The 23,492-nt window shown below is 35.3% G+C and overlaps 1 protein-coding gene and 1 long non-coding RNA gene across 3 annotated transcripts in view; one reads left to right on the top strand and one right to left on the bottom strand.

The window, feature by feature from the left end:
* LOC135846792 (uncharacterized) overlaps positions 1–23,492 on the bottom strand; it is a 186,732-nt gene that overhangs the window by 62,671 nt on the left and 100,569 nt on the right. For both annotated transcript variants that reach the window (XM_065366077.1, XM_065366085.1), the window contains one exon: positions 6,658–6,717. In XM_065366077.1, the coding sequence (XP_065222149.1) occupies positions 6,658–6,717 (60 nt within the window). The remainder of the gene's footprint in view (positions 1–6,657; positions 6,718–23,492) is intronic.
* Positions 1–23,492, top strand: part of LOC135846898 (uncharacterized) — a 170,540-nt gene that overhangs the window by 59,992 nt on the left and 87,056 nt on the right. Inside the window, exon 3 of the long non-coding RNA XR_010559032.1 lies at positions 17,537–17,607. This is a non-coding gene — a long non-coding RNA (uncharacterized LOC135846898). The remainder of the gene's footprint in view (positions 1–17,536; positions 17,608–23,492) is intronic.

Genomic DNA, 23,492 nt, shown 5'->3' with positions numbered 1-23,492 from the left:
GATTGTTGGTCCGTTTGAAGAAAATACGTTTGAATTTTGGTCTATCGTCTTGCCTTAAAAAGATTTTTTAGGGCGGTGAGGTGGGGGGAGGGGTGACGTTGAAGAATGGTTCTAGAGTGGTATCAAAAATATGGTTCTCCAACTTACCCCTACTTCACCTCTGGTGTTTCAAAATTCAAACATCATGAATTTTTTTTTAATATTGATGATTTTCTGAGGTTTGAATCAGAGCTCTAAAAATTCCCACGATTTTTATTTCTTCAAAATGTGCAATTTTAAGAAAACCTCCCCTCCTTCCTTTGATAGAAAAATTGAAAAAAAAATCGGATACATCAGACATTATCGAATCAGTTCTTCTTTATGAAGTCATACTAGAAGTCTTCTCAACAAACCAACGATATTACCTCCACTAACTCATAATAACAACTTGGCGACTACAAACCACAAAAAATGTGAATTATTTGCTGATTTTTGCAAAGATATTTTCTGCTATAGAAATACAGACACTTGATATTTTGACTGAACCCAGCAATCATCATCTTTGCAAAATGCTTCGTCAAACCTCAGTTGAAGAGTGATATTCCAAAACTCGCTTTGTCCATTTTCACAACTTTTCAGGAGAGAGGAAAAACAGTTTCCCTTTAAACGGGTAAATTGGCTTTTTAGGCGAGTTTAGCCTTTTATTTGGGTGGATTTATGATGTAGGAGTGTAGGTATACACTTCACCCACTAAATACTGCTGAAAAAAATTCAATAAAAATGGACAAATCGCGTTTTGGAACATTATATTTTTTTTAATTTTTAGTGAATTGGCTATTTAGGTGAGTTTAACACCTCATTTTGGTAGGTTGATGATGTAGGAATGTGAGTTAATACTTCATCTACCATGTACCGCTGAAAACACAACTTTGATAAAAATGGACAAAGCGAGTTTTGGAATAAGGTGCACCGGGGGAAGTCAGAACGTTTTTTCACAATTTCAACTTTGATCAGCTGTTACTCTCGTACTAATGAACCAATATGGCTGAAATTTGGTATGTAGGTTCCCATAAGGGTTCTCAACTTATGGTAAAAATTTCAGCGCGATTGTCGCAGTAGCTTTCGCACAATCGAATAAAATGTAACTTGTTCTGACTTACCCCACTTTGGGGTAAGTCAGAAAATCTACAAAATTAATTGGTATTATTAGGATTCGACCCTGAAGCTTCCTTTATAGTGGCCGTGGAATTTTTCTACAGAAAAGACAAATGTGTACATTCAAATGGAAGCATTTATACTGGCTGTGGAATTTTATCAATTTTCTATGGAAAAGTCAAAATTTTTTAACTTTTCCATAGAAAAGTGATGAATGAGATAAAGATTGAAAACTTTTTATTAAAGTGAATAATCATCAGAATTTATTAGAAATGTTATTATTTTACAAGTTTAGAGGTTCAAAAGTGCTTAAAATTGAGTTTGAAAAAATTCCACGATTTTCTGTAGAAATTTTCTATTGCCTGCTTATCGCCACTATAAAGGAAGCTTGATCGATGCGCAATATGTCGAATAACATGTTTTCGAGGTCGTAGAATTCGAATCTGGAGTTATTTTTTTTGTAGGAGTGGTGGGTGAGGCGTGGGGAGGGGGCAATTCCAAATTTTTCGTACATCATTGTGTAATATGTCGATTGATATGTTTTCAAGGTCGTAGAATCCGAATCTGCAGTTATTTTTTTTGTAGGAGTGGGGAGTGAGGCGTGGGGAGAGGGAAAATTTCGAATTTTCCCTACATTATTGTGTAATATGTCGAATAATATGTTTTCGAAATCGTAGAATCCGAATTTGGAGTAATTTTTTTGGTAGGAGTGGGGTGTGAGGCGTGGGGAAAGGGAAAATTTCAAATTTCTCCTACATTATCGTGTTATATGTCGAATAATATATTTTCTAGGTCGTAGAATTCGAATCTGGAGTTATCCTTTTTGTAGGAGAGGGAAGTGAGGCGTGGGGAGAGGTAATATATCAAATTTTTCCTACACTATCGTGTAATATGTTGAATAATATGTTCTCGAGGTCGTAGAATTCGAATCTGGAGATATTTTTTTTGTAGGGGTGGGAGGTGAGTCAAGGGGAGAGAGAGTAAATTACAAATTTTGCCTATATTAATGTGTAATAAGTCGATTGATATGTTTTTGAGGTCGTATAATTCGAATCTGGGGTTATTTTTTCGCAGGGGTATGAGGCGAGGCAAGAGGAGAGGAGAAATTTCAAATTTTGCCTATAATATTGTGTAACATGTTGGTTGATATGTGTTCAAGGTCGCAGAATTCGAATCTTGAGCTAGTTTTTAGGGTCGAGTGCTATTCAAGTATCACCGTTTGGGGAGAGGGCCCCACCCATGCGAACCTACGACTCATCTTCCACCTTCACCATAAAAAATGACTCCGGATTCGTATTCTACGACCTCGAAAATATATTATTCGACATATAACACGATAATGTAGGAGAAATTTGAAATTTTCCCTTTCCCCACGCCTCACCCTCCACTCCTACAAAAAAAATTACTCCAAATTCGGATTCTACGATTTTGAAAACATATTATTCGACATATTACACAATAATGTAGGGAAAATTCGAAATTTTCCCTCTCCCCACGCCTCACCCCCCACTCCTACAAAAAAAAATAACTGCAGATTCGGATTCTACGACCTCGAAAACATATCAATCGACATATTACACAATAATGTACGAAAAATTTAGAATTACCCCCTCCCCACGCCTCACCCCCACTCCTACAAAAAAAATAACTCCAGATTTGGATTCTACGACCTTGAAAACATATTATTCTACGTATTACACATCGATGAAGTCGAATCCTAATTATCAATGTTCACTTTTCTGACTTACCCCATAGCACTAATTTAGGGGGTAAGTCAGAAAAAGCGATATAAATAATGAATAATTGAAAATTAACAAAAATTGAATACTTGGGGTTTTACATTATTGTTTTAAGAATACTTTCACTTATAATATCACTTTTACTGATCATTTCTTCTGAGGTAAAAAGCAGTTTGAAAAACACTGATTACAATTTGAAATCAAATTCAAAACAGCAACTAAAAATGAACCAATGAAAAGCCTGTAAAATGAAACTGGGTCGCGAAATTTTTTATGCTGTGATGAAGTAGGGGTAGTACCCTCAAGTTACCCCTGGGTAGCGCTTCGGCAGATATAAGCCTCTAAGAGCTAGAGCAGTTTTTCTGACTTACCCCGAATTCGGACTTCCCCCGGTGCACCTTATCACTCTTCAGTTGAAGAAATTTGCTTTATTATCAAAAAAATCAAAATCCAGAAATCACCAGGCTCGGATAACATCAGTAACATTATGCTTAAAAACCTTTCAACAAATATCCTAACGAGCTTCAAAACACTTTTCAACTCTTGCCTTCGAATTAGTTACTTTCCTAATGCCTGGAAAATCGCCAAAGTAATTGTGCTATCCAAAAAAGAATCTCCCTCTTCATCTCCTAATGATTATAGACCTATCAGTCTTCTCCCTTCTCTATCCAAAATCCTTGAAAAAATCATTCATAAGCGTGTTTTGGACTTTTTAAAAAAGGAACAGATTTTGCCATCTTTTCAGTATGGTTTTCGTAATAAAATGAGCACAGTTCATCAGTTGCATCGAATGGTACAACTTATTAACAATGGCTACGAAAATAAGCAATTCACAACTGCAGCTTTTATAGACATCAAGGCCTTCGACTCTGTATGACATTGCAGTTTAATTCACAAATTAGTTACAATCGAAACGCCCACCTTTCTACATAAAATCATTTCTTCCTTCCTTCAAAATAGGAAATTTTATGTTCAAATCGACAATGAAAGCTCTTTGCTTCGAGAAATCAGCCAGGGTGTACCGCAAGGCGCTGTATTGAGTCCAACCTTGTTCATCTTATACTGCCATGATATTCCTAAACCAGCTGATAATGAAATAGCGATGTTTGCTGATGATACATGTTTACTTAGCCAAAATAAGGATCTTCCAATTGCTCGTAATCAACTTCAAGCTGGTATCAATGAATTGGAACCATGGTTTGAACGCTGGAAACTTAAGCTAAATCTTCTTAAAAGTGAAACAAAAATCTTCACTCTTTGCAAAATTCCACCGACTCCAGAAATCTTGATTGATAACACTGTGGTACCATGGAATACATCAACAGTTGAATATCTCGGCGTGCACTTGGACCAGAAACTATCTCTCAAAAACCATATTGTTCTCAAATCACGTGATGCCTACCTCAAACTACTTAAACTTTACCCCTTATTGAATTGTTGTTCCAGATTGTCTACATCTTGTAGTCTACTTCTTTACAAAAGTCTCATCCGTAGCTCTCATTCACATATGCAGCGCCAATATGGATAACAGCTTCAAAAACTAACAAACGTAAGCTACAAATTATACAAAACAAAGTTCTGCGAATCATTACAAATGCACCGTGGTTCCTCCAAAACAATCAGTTACATAATGAACTGCAAATAGAATCAATCGACGCCTTCTCTGAAAGACTTACTGAAAAATACCTATTCACACTGGAATCGCTTGATGACTTTGAATTCCTACTTAGCAAAAATCTTATGAATCGTCTTAAAACACATAAAAATCCTCAAGATCTTTTTTGATGCAATAAAATAATAATTCTTTTAAATCGTTATTCGTAGGTTTTTATAAAAAATTTTGCCTACCCTCTTAAGTATCGCGTTATTATTGTATAAAAATTGAGCACTTTGTGTATAGCGTTTAGACGCTGAGCCGAATAAATACCGTACTTTTCTCAAAAAAAAAAAAAAAAAAAGAATAGTTTGAAGAGCCCCTTTCACGCCCTTGCCCATCGAAATCGAAAAAAATTAGGTGAAAAATTGAGTCGATTTGACGTGAAAAACTTGCTCCAATTTTCATATTATTTGAATTTTGTTCCTCGTATTTCAAAAAATTAGAACATCTCCCATGCATAAAATATTTTAATCTCACTAGACAGACATCAGGAAGATGGAATATTACACAACTTGGAAAATTTTATCCGGTGCGAATTTTCACACTACCTAGTAAAGCATCCATCGTTCGTGTTTCTTGACACGCGTTCGGTCACGTTCTAAAAAATTCCATTCTGTTATCAATAGGTATATGTTCGGATATCACTCGTTATTACTCTCGTATATTTATGCAGGTACTCGTAATTCGTAAGTCGGTCTCATGGTACTACTCGTATTATACCATAAATTCATAAATAATATACCTAAATGTGTGCCTTGCCTACACCATGCCTATACTTACCTCGTATTACCTACCTACATATGCATTGCCAATAGTCGTCTCTAATGAAAAGAGAATACCTACTTCGTACATAGAGAGGAAAAGAAACGAGAAAAAAAAAGTATTACAAAACAGCTGATAAGATCGATAAAATCGAAAATCCAAGCAGTAACGCTTCCGGTGTATTTTTCATTGTAGTAACGGCCGGACGATTAATAGAACCGGAAGAAAAACTCGGTTCTAGGAGAGGCACAGGCACAAGCACAGATTATAATGAACTTGCTTATCCACACCCCGCACCGCTTCTTCCCACAGACGTGCGGAGACGGAGAGGTTCACATGCGGTGATTTTGTATGTATAAACCGGCTTTATTATATATTTTTTTTAGCCGGCTTCGTCTAATTTTATTTCTTCCTTCGTATAGGTAAGTATATTAAAATACACTATAACTCTATAGAGAGACTCGTACGTGTATTTAAATTGGTTAATAGAAGTTACGTCGTCGTGGATTTAGAGGGTATATTAGATCGGATTCGTTTATAGTATGGTGAACCTGTTACCCATACAGGTGAATAACATCATAGGTAGAGGTACTAAGATATACAGAAAGGCATAGATAGATATACTAGATTTTTTAAATGCAGATCCGTCATTCGTAAATCGGCTAGTTGTATTTTACTAGTAGGTCACGAGAAGGATTTTTTTTCTAGGTCGATATACCAACATACTCCATACACTCTTATACCTACCATGTATATGCTAATCTATCCCCTTCCATTTATATAGGTACCTATCTATACTATAGGTTCACAATATGGCAGGTTTAGATGCAATTTGGTTCCAGCCCCTCCCCCTCCTCCTCCTCCACCCTTATTACAAAAAGTGAAAATCTCGTAAAACGTACGATTTTCGTGAAATTTTTCCTCTACTGATACAGGTAGGTACAAATTTGTATTTCTAGCGCGACTTTATCATCGTAAACGTGTCTTCCATTCGGGTCGCCTCCTATGAGATGAAATTTTTGTCACGAAGGCTCTTCTATAGAGATAGAGAAAAAGGCTGGAAACTATGTAAATGGGTCAGTATGGTCTAATATGTTGGAGAACTCGTGCTTACATTAGATATGTAGCTATAAACATGGAACGTACGCGAGAAGAGCATTCGTGTGTCCCAGTCCCAGCTAGTCCCTGCTGATGACAGCATTTATACGTACAACATTCACCGGCGAATTGTTTATTGATTAGATATACATAAAGTGCTGCTGATATTTTTGAAAAAAAAAAACATGTTCGAATTTTTTTTTCTTTGCTGTTGTTCGACTCGTAAATTATAATACATATATGTGAGGTAAATTACAATTTACGTACCAGATCTTTCACACGACCTTTGCCGCCCATTTTACTAGTCAGGTTTCCTCCATCGGATACCTGAAATTGCAACAAAATTGGTTACTATACGTGGCTTATACATGTACATATATTGTTGTATAATAGGATAATACTATAGTATAAATGTAAGCGCAAAAGTTGGATTATTTGTATACTTAGTTAAATCGATTTAGAGGACATATAAAGATGTCATACGAGAAGATGACATAAGATGTCTTTATATTGCTGTGTGTGAGAGTTTTTTTAAGCTGATATAATACCGTTGTATCTTATACGATTTGTAGAAAGGATTTTGCGGCGGAATTAGGCGTCGTAAAATCTTATTCTGCAGGTGTGATTTGTGAGGGAGTAAAGGAGGAAGGGGGGTTTCATACTCGTTGGAGGTGTGTGAATGGTTTCTGACAAGCGAGGGAATTTTTTCAACTCGCATGCTTCAAATTGAAGGAAACCTAGTTTGTATGATAGAGCACGTCTTAAAACCCCTATAACCCAGGAGGATAATCTCAACAGCCCAGAGATAGTTGCTCACTCAAGGAGGCCTGGAGCATCCATAGCCATACTCCCTGATATTCAGTGACCATGTCTACATACCTGCTATGCAATACCTGGTGCTTTGTGGAATCCAAGAGCGATTCTACGCCCCAGTCAGTGCTGCCAGTGTGGGGGACCTTCTCCCATATGAACAATATCTTGACATGCACGAACCAACACCTTGTGATGTTGAGACCAGACTCATCTCCGCTGCTGCAGAAGTAATGAGAAGAAGAAGCTTGGGAAATATGGCTTTAACAGCAGTCAAGTCCAACAGCCACTACTCACGCTGGAGGAAGCCAATGAAGACATATTTCTACAAGGGCCCTCCTTTGCACTGGCACACTGTGTCTGCCAGGACCTCAGAATGTCTGCTGGGATAGCGAGGGACTTCATCCTCTACTTTGGAAGTAGATAGATGCTGCTGACCAAACCACACAATGTGGGGGAGGTGCCTACTCTAAAGGGTAAAATTGAAGGAATAGTGAGCCAGGGTCACTATATAATATTCTGCATCATCACAAAAATCCACTACTACGACAAACCAACATACCAACATTAAAGCTCTTTAATACAAGTATGGAAATAGATTATGCTCTTAAGAAAGTCTTAGCATTTTACGTAAGTTTTATGTACTGCACACGTATCAAATCTGTTCACATTATACAACGTTGCACCCCATTGGTTGCTCCAACGCGTGACGACACCAACCTGCCATGCGCAGTACGTAACACATACATAAAACGCTATGACTTTCTTGAGAGCATAATCTATTTCCATACTTGTATTAAAGAGCTTTAACCAACATATAAGGACTTCTCCCTTAGCATCCAAAATCTTTCCACGGAATGTACATACTAGAAGAAAAATCAAAAAACTCGCTACCCCACAGATTGGATATGGGCTGGACCAGCTTGACTGGGGCCAGGTATGGTCAATCATCGAGAGAGAGTTCAGGGAGAGATACCTATCAACATCAAGGTGTGTAATTGGACCTCCCCCAACACCCGCTCTAAAACTAATTAATATCACTTGTAAATAGCTACACATAATAGTGTAACAAATTAGCAAATATTCTCCCCAAATATAACTTATTTAATTTAATCTACATAGTACAATGTATGTGAGAATTATCAAGCAATAATCTAAAACTTAGAGCGATGACATCAGTCCAGATTGTTCTCATAAAATTGACAATATCAGATTCAGCAAAGGCTTCATTAGAATACCTATCAGCAAATTGCTGCTCAGCTCCAACATGATTCTTGCTGATCATGTTTTCTCAAATTCAGTCAGGGATGAAGAAGTACTTCCTTTGGATATGCTCTATTTTGCTATGTGGAATTTGACGTTCTCTGCAATCCTAATGGGCATTTTCATTATCCACTAACAAGACAGGAATATCGGATAGATTGATCAATTCTCAAAATAATCTCGATATCCAGATTGCTTCCTTCAATGCTTCGTTAGCAGTGATCAATTCGGCTTCGCAACTTGAGTCAGCTACCAACTGCTGTTGTTAACTGATCTAGAAAATTGCCGTGTCAGCATATTTGTTCAGAATGTGAGCTGTTGATCGAGATGTTGTAAGACAGAGGGCAAAATCTGAGTCACTATAACATTCAAGCTGTGTGACTGTTAGATCTCAATGATAAACCAACTTGAAATTGATCATACCTTGCAAGTAACAAATCACGCTTTTTAAACAGCCGATGTCTTCAGGTGTTGGTTTTTCCAGGGATCTTGATAATACGTGGACTGAGTGTGAAATATTGAATTGTCCTACCTCTGGCAACGGGTGAAATAAACAATTACAAATAAGGCAAATTTTACATTTATTTCAACAATTTTTTCGTTTGGATTTTTCATCTCCCTCTCCCCACCCCCGGTTGTTTTTCATTTTTTTCCCTATCTGTAAAAGAAGTAGTGCTAATAGACCCCCCCACCGTTGAAAAAAATCGACCATTTTCAAACAAAATTCTCGTGTATGGAGCCCTCCCCCCCCCTCCAAATTTGGGGGAAAATAAAGAAGATAAAAAAATTATGTAATTTTTTGAATGTTTTTTATAAGCATATTGGCAGAATTTTTCTAAAAAAAAAAACACAGTTTGAAGAAAAAGCTTCGCCTGGGCTTCCAAATGACGGTAGCATGACAACTTTTTCTAAGAAAAGCGAATGTCTTCACTCAATTTTGGGCTCAAGTAATTTTTTGAATATTTTTTAAACATGTGCAGCATTTTTCTATAAAAAAGCACAGCTTTAAGAAAAACCTTCCGCTGGGCTCCCAAATGACGGTAGCATGACACCTTTTTCTAAGAAAAGCGAATATCTTCATTCTTCACTCAATTTTGAGCTCGAAAATTCTTGAAAATTGATCAAGATACATTTTCGATGCAATGTTTGAATTTTTCACGAAATTTTAACATATTTCGATAGGTTGCATGACTTTTTTTCAAAAATGTTTAAAATCACTCAAAAAATATTTTCGTGCAATTATTTGATTTTCTGTCGAAGTTTCAGCACATTTTAAAACGAATTGCTTCGCTCAATTTTGGGCTCAAAATTCTTCGAAATTTATCAATAAGAAGCATTTTTGTTGCAGTATTCGTATTTTTGGAAAATTTTAACTCATTTTGGTAGGTCGCATGGCACTTTTTCAAAAATGTTTAGATCCACGACCCAATTTTAGGCTCGAAAACTCTTCAAAATCAATCAAAAAATATTTTAGTTGCAATATTTGTATTTTTGAGAAATTTAAACCAATTCTGATACATTGCGTAACACTTTTTTCAAAAATTTCGATTATCATGGGCCCAATTTTTGGGCTACACACGCTTCAAAATTGTTTAAGTTCGTTTTCGTCGCAATATTTGAATTTTTCGTGAAATTGTAATATATTTTGGTAGGGCATATTACACTTTTTCAAAATAATATGTTCAAAAACACGACCCAATTTTTAGCTCAAAATTCTTCAAAATCACTCAAAAACATTTTTTTTGGGGAAATTTTAAAGTGTTTTGATAGATGGCATGACTCTTTTTCAAAAATTTCGATAATCATGGGCCCAATTTTTGGGCTAAAAACTCTTCAAAATTTCTTAACAATATTTTCGTGGTAAAATTTGATTTTTAATTTCGCAATGTTTTTAGCTATTTTGAAAGGTTGCAAGACATTTTTTCAGAAATTCCAAAACCATGATCCAATTTTGGGCTCAAAATTGTTCGAAATCACTCAAAAACCATTTTCGTTGCAATGTTTGATTTTTTTGAGAAATTTTAACCTAATTTGACAGGTCATTATGACACTTTTTCTAAAATGCTAAAAATCGTAGCCCAATTTTAAGCTCAAAATTCTTCAAAACGTTCAAAAAAATTGTTTGCCAAAAGACTCAAAATATTGAAATTTTAGCCTTTCAAATTTATTTGGCTGAATTTCGTGAAAATTATGCATTTTTGAAAAATTGCAGCTAGAAATTCGATTGGTTTTTAAAATTATTATAATCATCCCGGAAAATCTACTCAATTTTGGGATCAATGAAAAAGGCTCACAACAAATTTTTGATTTTCGGCCAAAATTTCAATCCATTTCAATACAAAGCATGGAACTTTTTCAAAAAAGGCAAAAATTTCAATTCCATTATGTGCTCAAAATTGTTCAAAAATCATTTCATTGCAATATTTTGAATCACTCGCCGGATTTCAATCTATTTTGAGAGGTCGCGTGACACTATCAAAAAATTCTGAAAATAATCACCCAATTTCAAACTTGAAATTCACCAAAATATTTTAAATTTTTCGAAAAATTTAAACTCATATTGACAGGTAGCATGGCATTTTTGTCAAACGAACCAAAAATCGTGACTTTAAAAATTTGGACCTTCTCCGCGGAGATTCGAACTTCTCAAAGTAGATTTTAATGTATACTAAGTTGTGGACTAGGACAGTATTAAAATAAGGCGACCGGGTTATGCAGTCATCTTACATGTACTTTGCAATATAGACGTGTGTCGCGACAAAATTACACCGGTATGGTAGAGCCAGAGCGTGCGTTTGAAAATTTTCTTTCATTTTATTTATTCTTTGGCGATGATAATCGCAAAACGAGAACAGGATGTACACGATTTGACCTTCTCATTATACGGCGCATAGTCGCGCAGATTTCGGTTTCGGGTAAATGCATCCAGCTCCACCGCCGCTCCAGCCACAGCGCATTTACCAGTCGCAGCAGAAATCAGAATTGCCATTTAGTATTTCCTTTATTGCGAATAAAATGCATACAGCAAATTCACACAACATACTCGTACATACAAATCGAAACGGTGCGGTATTTATATAAAGGCGACATGTTCACTTGAACTTGTTTGAACGGAAATCGTTTAAGAATTGCGTCGGGAATATTAAATCGTAATGTGTCGGTTTGGTCGCATTTTTTCAAATATGTACTTAACACGTTCGGGGTCGAAGAGGGAATCATGGGATGGCCAATGTTTCTCGGAAAAACTCATCTCATCTGTATTAGCTGCAGGCTTAGAAAAAAAGGTCGACTATATGAAAACCCTCATGTCTTGTGTGAGATATACCAAGAGCTACCTGTACTCGTATAATGTTATTTTTAGATGAGCTCAGCGCCGGCGGCCAGACTACGGTTTAGAAAAAAGGAACTGGGAGCTGGGGCAGATGTGAGATTGATGTAATGGAAATAGAGTTAGCAACAGATTCTAGACTATAGCACTACAGTCCAGGACCAGTAATCAGATCAGTACTGCAGTTCAAAACCAGAAACCAAACAAATAGGTACCCCTAATCTAAGCTCCATTACCGGAAATCAGATCAGGCCCCGAAGAATTTTGAGCTCAAGAATAGGTTATGATTTTTGGCATTTTTGAAAAAGTGTCATGTGTCTTATCAAATTAGACCAAGATTTCCTGAAAAATTCAAGTATTGTATCTAACGAAAATGATTCTTGAGTGATTTTGAAGAATATTGAGAGCCTTTGAGTCAAAATTGGATCATGGTTTTTAGAACTGGAAGATGGTTTCAGACTGTTTTGGAGCCTTAAACAATTTTTTGGAAGTTTCAGTTTCTCAAAAAAATGTGATAAAATCCATGTCAAAAAGAACGTTTGCATCTAAACACTGATCGTACATGTTGGATGACTCACGTGACTAATCTGCACACTCAATTTTCCTAAATTGCGATGTCTGCCAGTTCAGAATCGGTATTTTAAAATTTTCAATAATGAAATGGCTGGACAAATGCACGGCTCTGAGCTGGCAGCTCCAAAACGTCTTGAACCAATCTGCCATCGACTCAGCATGTTGAAATTAGGGCATAAAGTAAATTTCAGCTTTGCAACTTCATTGAGGTAAATTTTTTTGAAAATTTCAATTTAAAAAAAATCTGCTGGAAGCTCCAGAACAGTTTGAAATTATTTCCAATTGATTTGGGTGGTCGAAAATGCGATACAGAATTATTAAGTTTTAAATTTCAAATTCAATTTTATGAAATTTTGATTTTTATGCATTTTTGACTCTTTGATTTTCTTATTTTGTATTTTTTATGCCCTTTAGGTTTAGCTTTGTCCGGCTTAATGATCTTATTATCAGATTGAAGAGCATGCAAAAATTCGTCACTACCCAAAATTTCAAGTGCTAAGTGCATTTTTTTGATTTTTGGTGAATTTTTGAAAATTAAATTTTCAAGCCAAAAATGAAGAAAAAAACAAAATTTTACCAAATGGACCTAGAAAGCTGAAATTTGGGATACACTCTATTTTCAACCTGTCAAATCGATTGAAAATGGTTTCAAAACCATTTTGAGCGGTTCTGGAGCCTCCAGCTGATTTTTGAAACTTGAAATTCCCACAAAGTTTCATCAAATAGAGTTATAAAGCCGAAATTCACTCTGTAAACTAATGTCAATACGCTATGATGTCGACTCCAGGTGGATTTCAAGTCGTTTTGAAACCTCCAGCGATATTTTGAAAACTGCTGGAGCCTCCAGCAGGTTTTTTAAAACTCAAAATTTCCAGAAAATTTCATCAAATGTTCGAAATTTACGCTCCACTCCAACTTAGACACGTTGTTAAGTCGATTGCTGGTCGGTTCAACTCATTTTGGAGCCTCCAGTAGACTTTTAGAAACTAAATCTGTCCTAATTAATTTTAGCAAGTGCTGTCCCGAGTGAATTTTGGCTTTCAAACTTCACTTGATGAAATTTTGTAAAAGTTTCAAGTTTCAAAAATCTACTGGAGGCTCCAGTAGTTTCCAAAAAGTCGCTGGAGGCTCCAAAACCACTCGGAATCCACTAGCAATCGACTACAAAGCGTATTGAAATTAGATTACAGAATATACTTCGGATTTTTAACTGTATTTAGGTTTCAAAAATCAACTGGAGGCTCTCGGAATTTTCAAATAGTCGCTGGAGGCTCCAAAATGACATAAACTTACTAGCAGTCGACTTAATAACATGTTCAAGTTGGAGTGCGGTGTGAATATCGGATGTCACGTCGGCTGCTGATGACTTCGAGTCATTTTGGAGCCTCCAGTTAATTTTGAAAATTCCTGGAGCCTCCACTTGATTTTTGAAATTCAAAATTTCCATAAAATTTTTCATTAAATGCAGTTCGAAAACGGAAATTCATTCTGTAAACTGATTTCACCTACTTTATGAAGTCGACTGCGGCTAAATTTCTGGTGGTTTTGGAGCCTCCAGCAACTTTTTGGAAATTACTCGAGCCTCGAGTAAATTTTTAAAACTTGAAGTTAGCTTTCGGAGTAAATTTCGGCATTCTTGCTCGATTTTATGAAATTTTGTGAAAATTTAAAGTTTCAAAAATCTGCTGGAGGCTGTAGAAATTTTCAAAAAACCGCTGGAGGCTCCAAAATGACATAAACTTACCAGCAGTCGACTTAATATCATGTTCAAGTTTGAGTGCGGTGTGAATTTTCGATTTCACGTCGACTTTGAGTCATTTTGGAGCCTCCAGTGACTTCGCAAATTCCTGGAGCCTCCAGTTGATTTTTGAAATTCAAAATTTTCACAATATTTTTCATTAAATGCAGTTCAAAAACGTAAATTCATTCTTTGAACCAATTTCAACACTGTATGAAGTCGACTACGGCTAAATTTCTGGTGGTTTTGAAGCCTCCAGCAACTTTTTGGAAATTACTCGAGCCCCCAGTAAATTTTTGAAACTTGAAGTTAGCTTTCAGAGTAAATTTCTGCATTCTTACTCGATTTTATAAAATTTTGTGAAAATTTAAGGTTTCAAAAATCTGCTGGAGGCTATAGGAATTTTCAAAAAACCGCTGGAGGATCCAAAATCATTCGAACTTACAGCAGTCGACTTAATAACGTGTTCAAGTTTGAGTACGGCGTGAATTTCGGATTTCAAGTCGACTGCTGATGACTTTGAATCATTTTGGAGCCTCCAGTGAGTTTTTAAAAATTTCTGGAGTCTCCAGTTGTTTTTTGAAATTTGAAATTTCCACAAAATTTCATTAAATGCAGTTCGAAAACGGAAATTTATTCTGTGAACTAATTTCAATATTCTATGAAATCATCTGCGGCTAAAATTCTTGTGGTTTTGGAGCCTCCAGCAACTTTCTGGAAATCACTCGAGCCTCCAGTGAATTTTTGAAACTTGAAGTTAGTTTTCAGAGTGAATTTCGGCTTTCTTACTTGATTTGATGAAATTTTGTGGAAGTTTCAAGGTTCAAAAATCTGCTGGAGGCTCCAAGAATTTTCAAAAAGTTGCTGAAGGCTCCAAAATCACTTGAATCCTTCTGTAGTAGACTAGATAGCATGTTGAAATTGGAGAACTGAGTAAATTTTTGATTTCCAGCTCTGCTTGGCAAAATTTTATGGAAATTTCGAGCATAGAAAAATCTGCTGGAGGCTCCAGTAATTTCCAAAAAGTCACTGGAGGCTCCAAAACGACTTGAAATCTACTTGCAGTCGACTTCACAGCATGTTCAAGTTCGAGTGCAACGTGGATTTCGGATTTTCCACTTCATTTGATGAAATTTTGCGAAAATATTCGAGCTTCAAAAATTACTGGAGGTTCCAGAACTGCTCAAAAACAGTTTGAATCCGTTTCCAATCGATTTGGGAAATCGAAAATAAGATATATCCCAAATTTTAGCTTTCCAGGTCCGTTTGGTAAAATTTTGATTTTTTTTCTCATTTTTGGTTGAAATTTGATTTTTTAAAATTCACAAAAAATCGAAAAATGCACTTCAGAATTTGAAATTTTGGCTGGTGATTAATTTTGAGTGCCATTTTGATTTGGTTTGGCAAGGTGAAAAAATTTGTTTGCGAGTCCTACCTATGTTAGAAAGCGAAATTTGCAATTTCGGTTGACCTGCCAATCAAAAAGATGGCCATTTTGTTAGCAAGGCTAATTTTTTTAATTTTTTTGAAAGTTAACTTATATCTATTTCAGGCACGTCTAATGTGTTTTTGAATAATTTTATTCTATTTATTTCTTACCAAATTCTGAGAACGTTGAATTTTTTTGAATCGATATAGACAGAACCATGGCACAACAGATGCGACTTGAATAAAGAATAATCGAAAATTGATCAAAATTTCCTCCATTATTATTTTACTAGACCAATTTGCTCGTTGTGAAAGCAGGAAGAAACCCCAGTTGCCAATTTATCTCACTGGGCGAATTTGCGGTTGCATCCAATCAGTATTGCATAACGTTGCATCGTAATTCACTTTTTTGTTTCATCTCATATATATCTATACATTGTACATAGTACGTATATCTATACCCGGTTAATATACCTAAACTTCGTTCAGACAACCATGATTTATTCCGTTCATCATATCACATCTCGTATCCAACTGCGATTGATTAATTCACCACGTTCGATAATTTTATAACAGCAGGATCGTGTCGTTAATTAGTCTAAAAAATTAGTTGGTATATTTAAAATTTATACACGCACGATTTATGTAGTACTAGGAACCGTTCAAAATGTATCTTATACCTATCTACAGGTATCGTCTGTAGTAATATGCCCTATGCGAGCCCGACAAACAAAATGTAGGTACATTATACATACTATACCTATGGTAAAAAATGAAAGTATATATTTAATGAGCTTCCTAATGAGGTAATCATTTTCGGCGTGGTCTATGGGGCGTTTTCAAAAATGAAAACGTGAAATCCAAAATTTAACGAAGTACTGAGTAAGTAGGTACTCATTGATGATGACGTCCATTGACCAATTTTCACGTACACAATCATCCTGATTAGAAGATAAAAAATGGTTAAAAGTAACCATAGTATGTGATGAGTTTATATAGACAGAGGGACGCTAATAGAGGCTATTTATTTACCTATACGAGTAGACTCAGGATGGGTAAAGATATAAGGTACACAGCATCTGCAGTTTTAATGCGAAATGGCCAATCTCATTACGTCGTGTTGTCAGTCACACCATAAGTACCTAACGGGTTAGTCGAATACGAAATTTTCCATCACTCGGGTGAACAAAGTATACCTAATTCGTCTCATTAAGCCAACCTCTTGTCGGCGGTTTATGGGAAACTGCCGGTATTATTCCAAGTTAATCGCTAACGAATTAGGTACCAGATTCGTACCTACGAGATGGAGATGGTAATCGAATTTTTATGCTTTATAACGCGAAAGGATGCCCCAATCACCAATGATGCCTTCTGATACGTGCACAAGTAAGTACCTATCCTATGCGCCGAATATACGAGCCTAAACTACATACACACTGCAGTTAAAAGAAGCCGGTTTCTAAAACAAACGGTTGTAGTTGTAGGCGATATTTTGAACCGTTATTTGCGCTTACTAGCCCCATAATCGAGTTTTATTTCTCAATGAAATTTCCAACGTGAACCTGTTTTTATTCAATATCCTAAACGTTATTGTAATTACTTTTTTTTTCCTTCTTCTTTTTTCTTCGCTTCTCTTATACAGCCACAGTCGTCGTCGAGAGTATTCGAATCTTATACGAGGTCTATACCCATAACGTGAGCTGCAGTATCGTATGCGTATGTGTGTGAGGTTGTTTAGGCACGCTATATGATTTATGATGAATTATTACAAGCTGGAGAATTTATATACGCGGGTTATTTTTAAACTTGTACTTTAATTTGCAGTCGATCTACGAGCCATTGCCATCGGATTGGAAATTCTTTAGCGAATGAATGAATTTAACTAATAAACGAGTGAGTTCGTGGAGGGGTAAATTGATCGAATGGAGTGTAATTAAATCATGGATAGGTTGATATAATTATGTAGATTTGTTTCTTAATTTTTTTGGTGTTTTGTTTTGTTGCAGATGCAGTTCACGATACCCAGTAGGATCTGCTTGTGTTGATGCTTTCATCCGTTGACGTTGCTGAAATTCCGGTAAGAATGAATATGGATTTAATTTTTAACCCGGAATTGTTGTGCGGATTCCATGCAAAGAGTTTTTGATCAGGCATGAGCAAAATCTCAGAGTGCTGCAAATACTTCAGAACTATCACTCCCCTCCTCCCACGGAATCAATTTCTCTGAGACTCTCTTGCTATGTGAAGTTTTTTTGTAGAATTCTTCGAGTTCAAAACAGCCATATGATAATAGAAATAATTGCAACCCCCCCCCCATCCTCTGGAACAACTTTTTTTCTCAAAGAGGACATCCTAAGGATCATTTTTAAGCAAACTTGCCCAATGAAAAATTAGCCTTACTAACAAAATGGTGGCCATTTTGATTGACAGGTCACCCTAAATCGCAAATTTTGCTTTCCAATATAGGGCTCGCTTGGAAATTTCTGAACTGGGAACTGGACAAAGCTAGATCGAAAGAGAATGCAGAAATTTATCATAGGTCAAAATTTCAAAACCTAAAATCTATTTCTCGATTTTTGGTGAATTTTTGAAAATCAAATTTGGACCAAAAAATGAGGGGGAAAAATGAAAATGTTATTAAATTGACCTAGAAAGCTAAAATTTGGGATATATCTTATTTTCGATTTCCCAAATCGATTGGAAACGGATTCAAACTGTTTTTGAGCAGTTCTAGAGCCTCCAGCAGAGTTTTGAAACTTGAAATTTCCACAAAATTTTATCAAATGGAGTTACGAAGGCGAAATTCATTATATACCTAAACTAAATTTTTTTCGGTACGACATTGACTGGTGGTAGATTTCAAGTCGTTTTGGAGCCTCCAGTGACTTTTTGGAAATTACTGGAGCCTCCAGAAGATTTTTCAATGCTCGAAATTTCCATAAAATTTTGATAAAAAGAGCTGGAAATCCAAAGTTCACTCTGCACTCTAATTTCAATGCGCTATCAAGTCAACTGCAAATTGGTTCAAATCATTTCGGAGCCTCCAGCGATTTTTTAAAAATTCCCAAAGCCTCCCCAGCAGATTTTTGAAACTTGAAATTTGGACAAAATTTCATCAAATCGAGTAAGAAAGCCGAAAGTCATTCTGCAAAATAACTTCAAGTTTTAAAAATTTACCGGAGGCTCGAGTGATTTCCAGAAAGTTGCTGGAGGCTCCAAAACCATCTGAAATTTATCCGCAGTCGACTTCACAGAGTATTGAAATTAGTTCACAGAATGAATTTACGTTTTTGAACTGCAGTTAATGAAATTTTGTGGAAATTTCAAATTTCAAAAATCAACTGGAGGCTCCAGGAATTTTCAAAAAGTCACTGGAGGATCCAAAATGACTCAAAGTCATCAGCAGTAGACTTGAAATCCGAAATTCACGCCGTCCTCAAACTTTAACATGTTATTAAGTCGACTGCTGTCAGTTTGAATCATTTTGGAGCCTCCAGCGACTTTTTGAGAATTTCTGGAGCCTCCAGTTGATTTTTTTAAAACTTGAAATCCACTCGCAAACTAATTTCAATACGCTATGAAGTCGACTGCAAGTGGATTTCCAGTGGTTTTAGAGCCTCCAGGGACTTTTTGGAAACTACTGGAGCCTCCAGTAGATCTTTGAAACTAGAAATTTCCGCTAAATTTAACCAAGCGAGGTTGGAAATCCGAAATAGACGCCGCACTGCTGCTTACACACGTTTATCAGTCGACTGCAGGTGGATTTTAAGTTGTTTCGGAGCTTTCCAGAGACTTTTTGTAAATTTTTGAAGCCTCCAGTATAGGTACATTTTTGGAACTTGAAATTCCTACAAAATTTCAATAAACCCAAAATTCACTCTGCAAACTACCTAATTACAATACGCTGTGAAGTCGACCACATGTTGATTTTAAGTCGTTTTGGAGCCTCCAGCGACTTTTTGGGAGTCAATTTCGGTCAGTTTTTCCTAAATCAATTTTAAATTTTCACGAAAAAAACGCCCGATTTGTCAAACTAAGTAGATCTATACCGATCATCTTTGAAAAAATCACGATCATTCTTTATAGTTGAAATTGAAAATTGATCGATCAAAAATATCGATTTGTTTTCTAAAAAGTACCTAATTTTGGTAAATTTTTCCCAAACAAAGAATAAATTTGAAAAGATCAATCACTTCTGATACTCAATTGAAATCAAAATCGGAGATCAATCATTTCTTATAATCGAAATCGAAATCGAAATCGAAAATCGATTGATAAAAAATATCGATTCGTTTTCAAAATAATGCCTAATTTTGGCCAATTTTTCCTAAATTTGAGAAGATCAATCATAGTTTATAATCGAAATCGAAAATCGATATATGAAAAATATCGATTCGTTTTCAAAGATACCCTGCCTAATTTTGGCCAATTTTTCCTAAATTTGAAAAGATCAATCACTTCTAATACTCAATCGAAATCAAAATCGGAGATCAATCACTTCTTATAATCGAAATCGAAATCGAAAATCAATCGATAAAAAATATCGATTCATTTTCAAAGCTGTACCTAGTTTTGGCCAATTTTTTCTTTTGAAGAGATCAATCATTTCTTGTAATCGAAATCGAAATCGAAAATCGATTGATAAAAAATATCGATTCGTTTTCAAAGTAGTACCCACTACCTACTTCTGGTCAATTTTTCCCAAACAAAAACAAATTTAAAAAGATCAATCACTTCTAATAATCGAAATCGAAAATCGATCGATCAAAAATATCGATTTGTTTTTAAAAAACAAAAACGGCCCAATTATTGTCAAAAATATCGATATTATACATAAAAAGGCAATATTGGTCAATTTTTTCCAAACAAAAACAAAAATCAACGTGAAAAGATTGATAACTTTTTACAATCGAAATCGAGCGATCCAAAATAATCAAGCATAAAATGAATTTATCTTTGCGGTTCGATTAATCGATTTTTGATTCGATCATAATCACGATTTGAAAATGAAATTTGGGCCAAACGTATTCAAAAAAACATTAAAATCATTGTGAATTTTGTAACAAAATGAAGAAATTTCAACGAAATTTGTCAAAAATGCACGAAAAAGGGTTGAAAAAATGTTATAATAAAGTAAAGGAAATTGGAAAAAAATTTGAAAATCACCGCAAAATGATAAAACTTTGTTAAAAAGTTCCCAAAAATGTTCAAAAAGGTGTTGAATAACTTATGTGTTAAGATGATATAAAAACCATAAAAAAAATCAAATCCATTAAAAATTGGCAAAAAGAAGTAAAAATTGAAAAATTAATACTTTGCTAAAATTTTAGTGGTATCTGTACTTCCAACATTTCGAAGATCATTCAATACCTATCAATTGCAAGCTGAACACATTGAATGATTTTCTGTGTGACTCTAGTAATATGTATTTCAGGGGTATTTGCTCAAGCTATTTCCTTCTCTCCGAAAAATGCTAAAAAGTTTAGATTTGTTTGCTCATAGCTGATGGTTATTTCGCTGAAATTCAGCCAATTTCATTCCTTCGACGCAATTTGTCCCTAGTTAGAGCTCCGAAGACGTATTGAAAGAATTGAAAAAGTTGCATCTGGCGTTTCCACAGAGGATTGTTTCACTCTGCCCATAGGTTAACCGACAAGAGCTGGTTTCTTTTTGAATATATCAACGTCAGGTGTGATTGTTATCTCGCTAGACGGCCGCATAACATGAATTGCATATTGTGCATTCTATGACGTCTGTTAACTTTTCACTGCAGTGATTCCCAAGACCAAAGAAAGCATACCCTATTACGAGTATAAAAAACGATTAAAACATATTTTGTCGCCGGTTTCAGCTATGGCCGTTATGCACCTGTTTCGGTGACACGGTTGAATACCTTAATTCCAAATCATCTTCAATGGCAGCGGTGATTTTTTTTTTTGAAACGGTACGAGCGACGACGATATGACACCTGTGATTTATATAGCATACCTACGTACGTAAAAGCACAAGCACACTTACACGTGTATAAACATTATATTTATTTGTAATAGACGGTGCAAGTGAAAGAAAAAGAGAGAAATGCAGTTAGGAGGAGAGAAAATTTAATGCTCGATTTACGTAGTTATGTACCTCTAGCCGTGTAGGTATAGTAGGTATCTAGGTACTATTTGTGAATGTAATAAGGGCACTGACGGGCTTTTTGTGTCGAGACCGAGCATGTTTCCTGTCCTCTGTTGTCTATACACGTCCGAGTTGTTTCCGATTTGTGCGGTCAACGGTGGCCTTTGCTTATTATCAACTTTATATGGAAATGTTGCGGAGATTTGACGCGAATACGCAATCAATTGCGCATCGTGTGTGTGTTGTCGCGAAGAGACACAATTATCCCAAGTTTGGGTTTCGTATATGCACTTAGATCTTTGATATCGTTCTATTGTAGTACGCAGGATGTCCCCTCAAATGTCGTTTCAAATACTTTCATTTTTTTATACTGACTACGTGCTTGTAAAGTATGAAAATTTCGCCAAGTCTGAGCATACGAGTAGAGAGCTGAAATTAAGTTTCTGTTTTGTTTTTGAACCCCTGCTGCTCCCCTCCCCCTCACCTCTTGCCATCGATTGATGGTGATTTTGAGAAGCTCTGCCACCACTTTCGTGAAAGTTATTGGAGTTTCCAGTTTTCGAAAAAGGTGTAAAATTAGTTAATTCGGAAGCTAATAATTGCTTTTTTAATAAACATTTTTGAGAAATGGAAAATCCTATTTATGATCGATCATGTCTGAAATGAAGAATCAATTTACTACCCGTATAGCTTCAAAAATAGGTACAAACCCTATTAGAAATCGATTAATCGAACCTCAAACAACTTGTTATTTTCTACATGATTATGCATTTGGATTCCTCGATTTCGATTGTAAAAAGTGCCGATCGATGAAAAATTGGCTAAAATTGTCTTTTTCATGCAAAATCGATTTTTTCAAATTCGTCGTTTTCGTTTTGTTTGGGAAAAATCGACCAAAATTATTGTGTTGTTTGTTGAAATAGATATTTTTGATCGATCGATTTTCGATTTCGATTATTCGGAGTGATCGATTTTTTCAAATTTATTCTTCGTTTGAGAAAAAGTGGATATAATGATTGGGCAATTTTTTTTGAAAATAAATCGATATTTTTGATCGATCGATTTCGATTTCGATTATTAAGATTGATCGATTTTTTTCAAATTTGTTCTTCGTTTGAGAAAAAATGGATATAATGATTGGGCGATTTTTTAAAAAAATAAATCGATATTTTTGATCGATCGATTTCGATTTCGATTATTCGGAGTAATCGATTTTTTCAAATTTATTCTTCGTTTGAAAAAAATGGCCATAATAATTGGGCGATTTTTTTTGAAAATAAATCGATATTTTTGATCGATCGATTTTCGATTTCGATTATTCGGAGTGATCGATTTTTTCAAATTTATTCTTCGTTTGAAAAAAAAATGGATATAATGATTGGGCGATTTTTTTTTTGAAAATAAATCGATATTTTTGATCGATCGATTTCGATTTCGATTATTAGGATTGATCGATTTTTTTTCAAATTTGTTCTTCATTTGGGAAAAATTAGTCATAATAATTGTACAATTTTCGATTTTGATTTTTCGATTATAAGAAGCAATCGATTTTCGATTTCGATCATTAGGAGTGATCAATTTTTTTCAACTTTGTTCTTCGTTCGGGAAAAATTGACAAAATAATTGGACAAATTTGTTTTTGAAAATGAATCGATATTTTTGATCGATCGATTTCGATTATAAGGAGTAATCGATACACGATGGGTGTAATAATCAAGTAATTACAAACACCCAAAAAAAAAAAGTTTACCAAAAATCAAGAAATTATCTCGTTTTTTTCAAAAATTCAAGTTTCCTATTCCTACAATTCGAAAGGTTTCCTCTTTAGAAACTTCTTGTGTT

The sequence above is a fragment of the Planococcus citri genome, chromosome 1 (genome assembly GCF_950023065.1).
Source record: "Planococcus citri chromosome 1, ihPlaCitr1.1, whole genome shotgun sequence".
Lineage (NCBI taxonomy): Eukaryota > Metazoa > Arthropoda > Insecta > Hemiptera > Pseudococcidae > Planococcus > Planococcus citri.
Note: the sequence above shows the minus strand (reverse complement) of the source record. Positions and strands in the feature narration are given on the sequence as shown.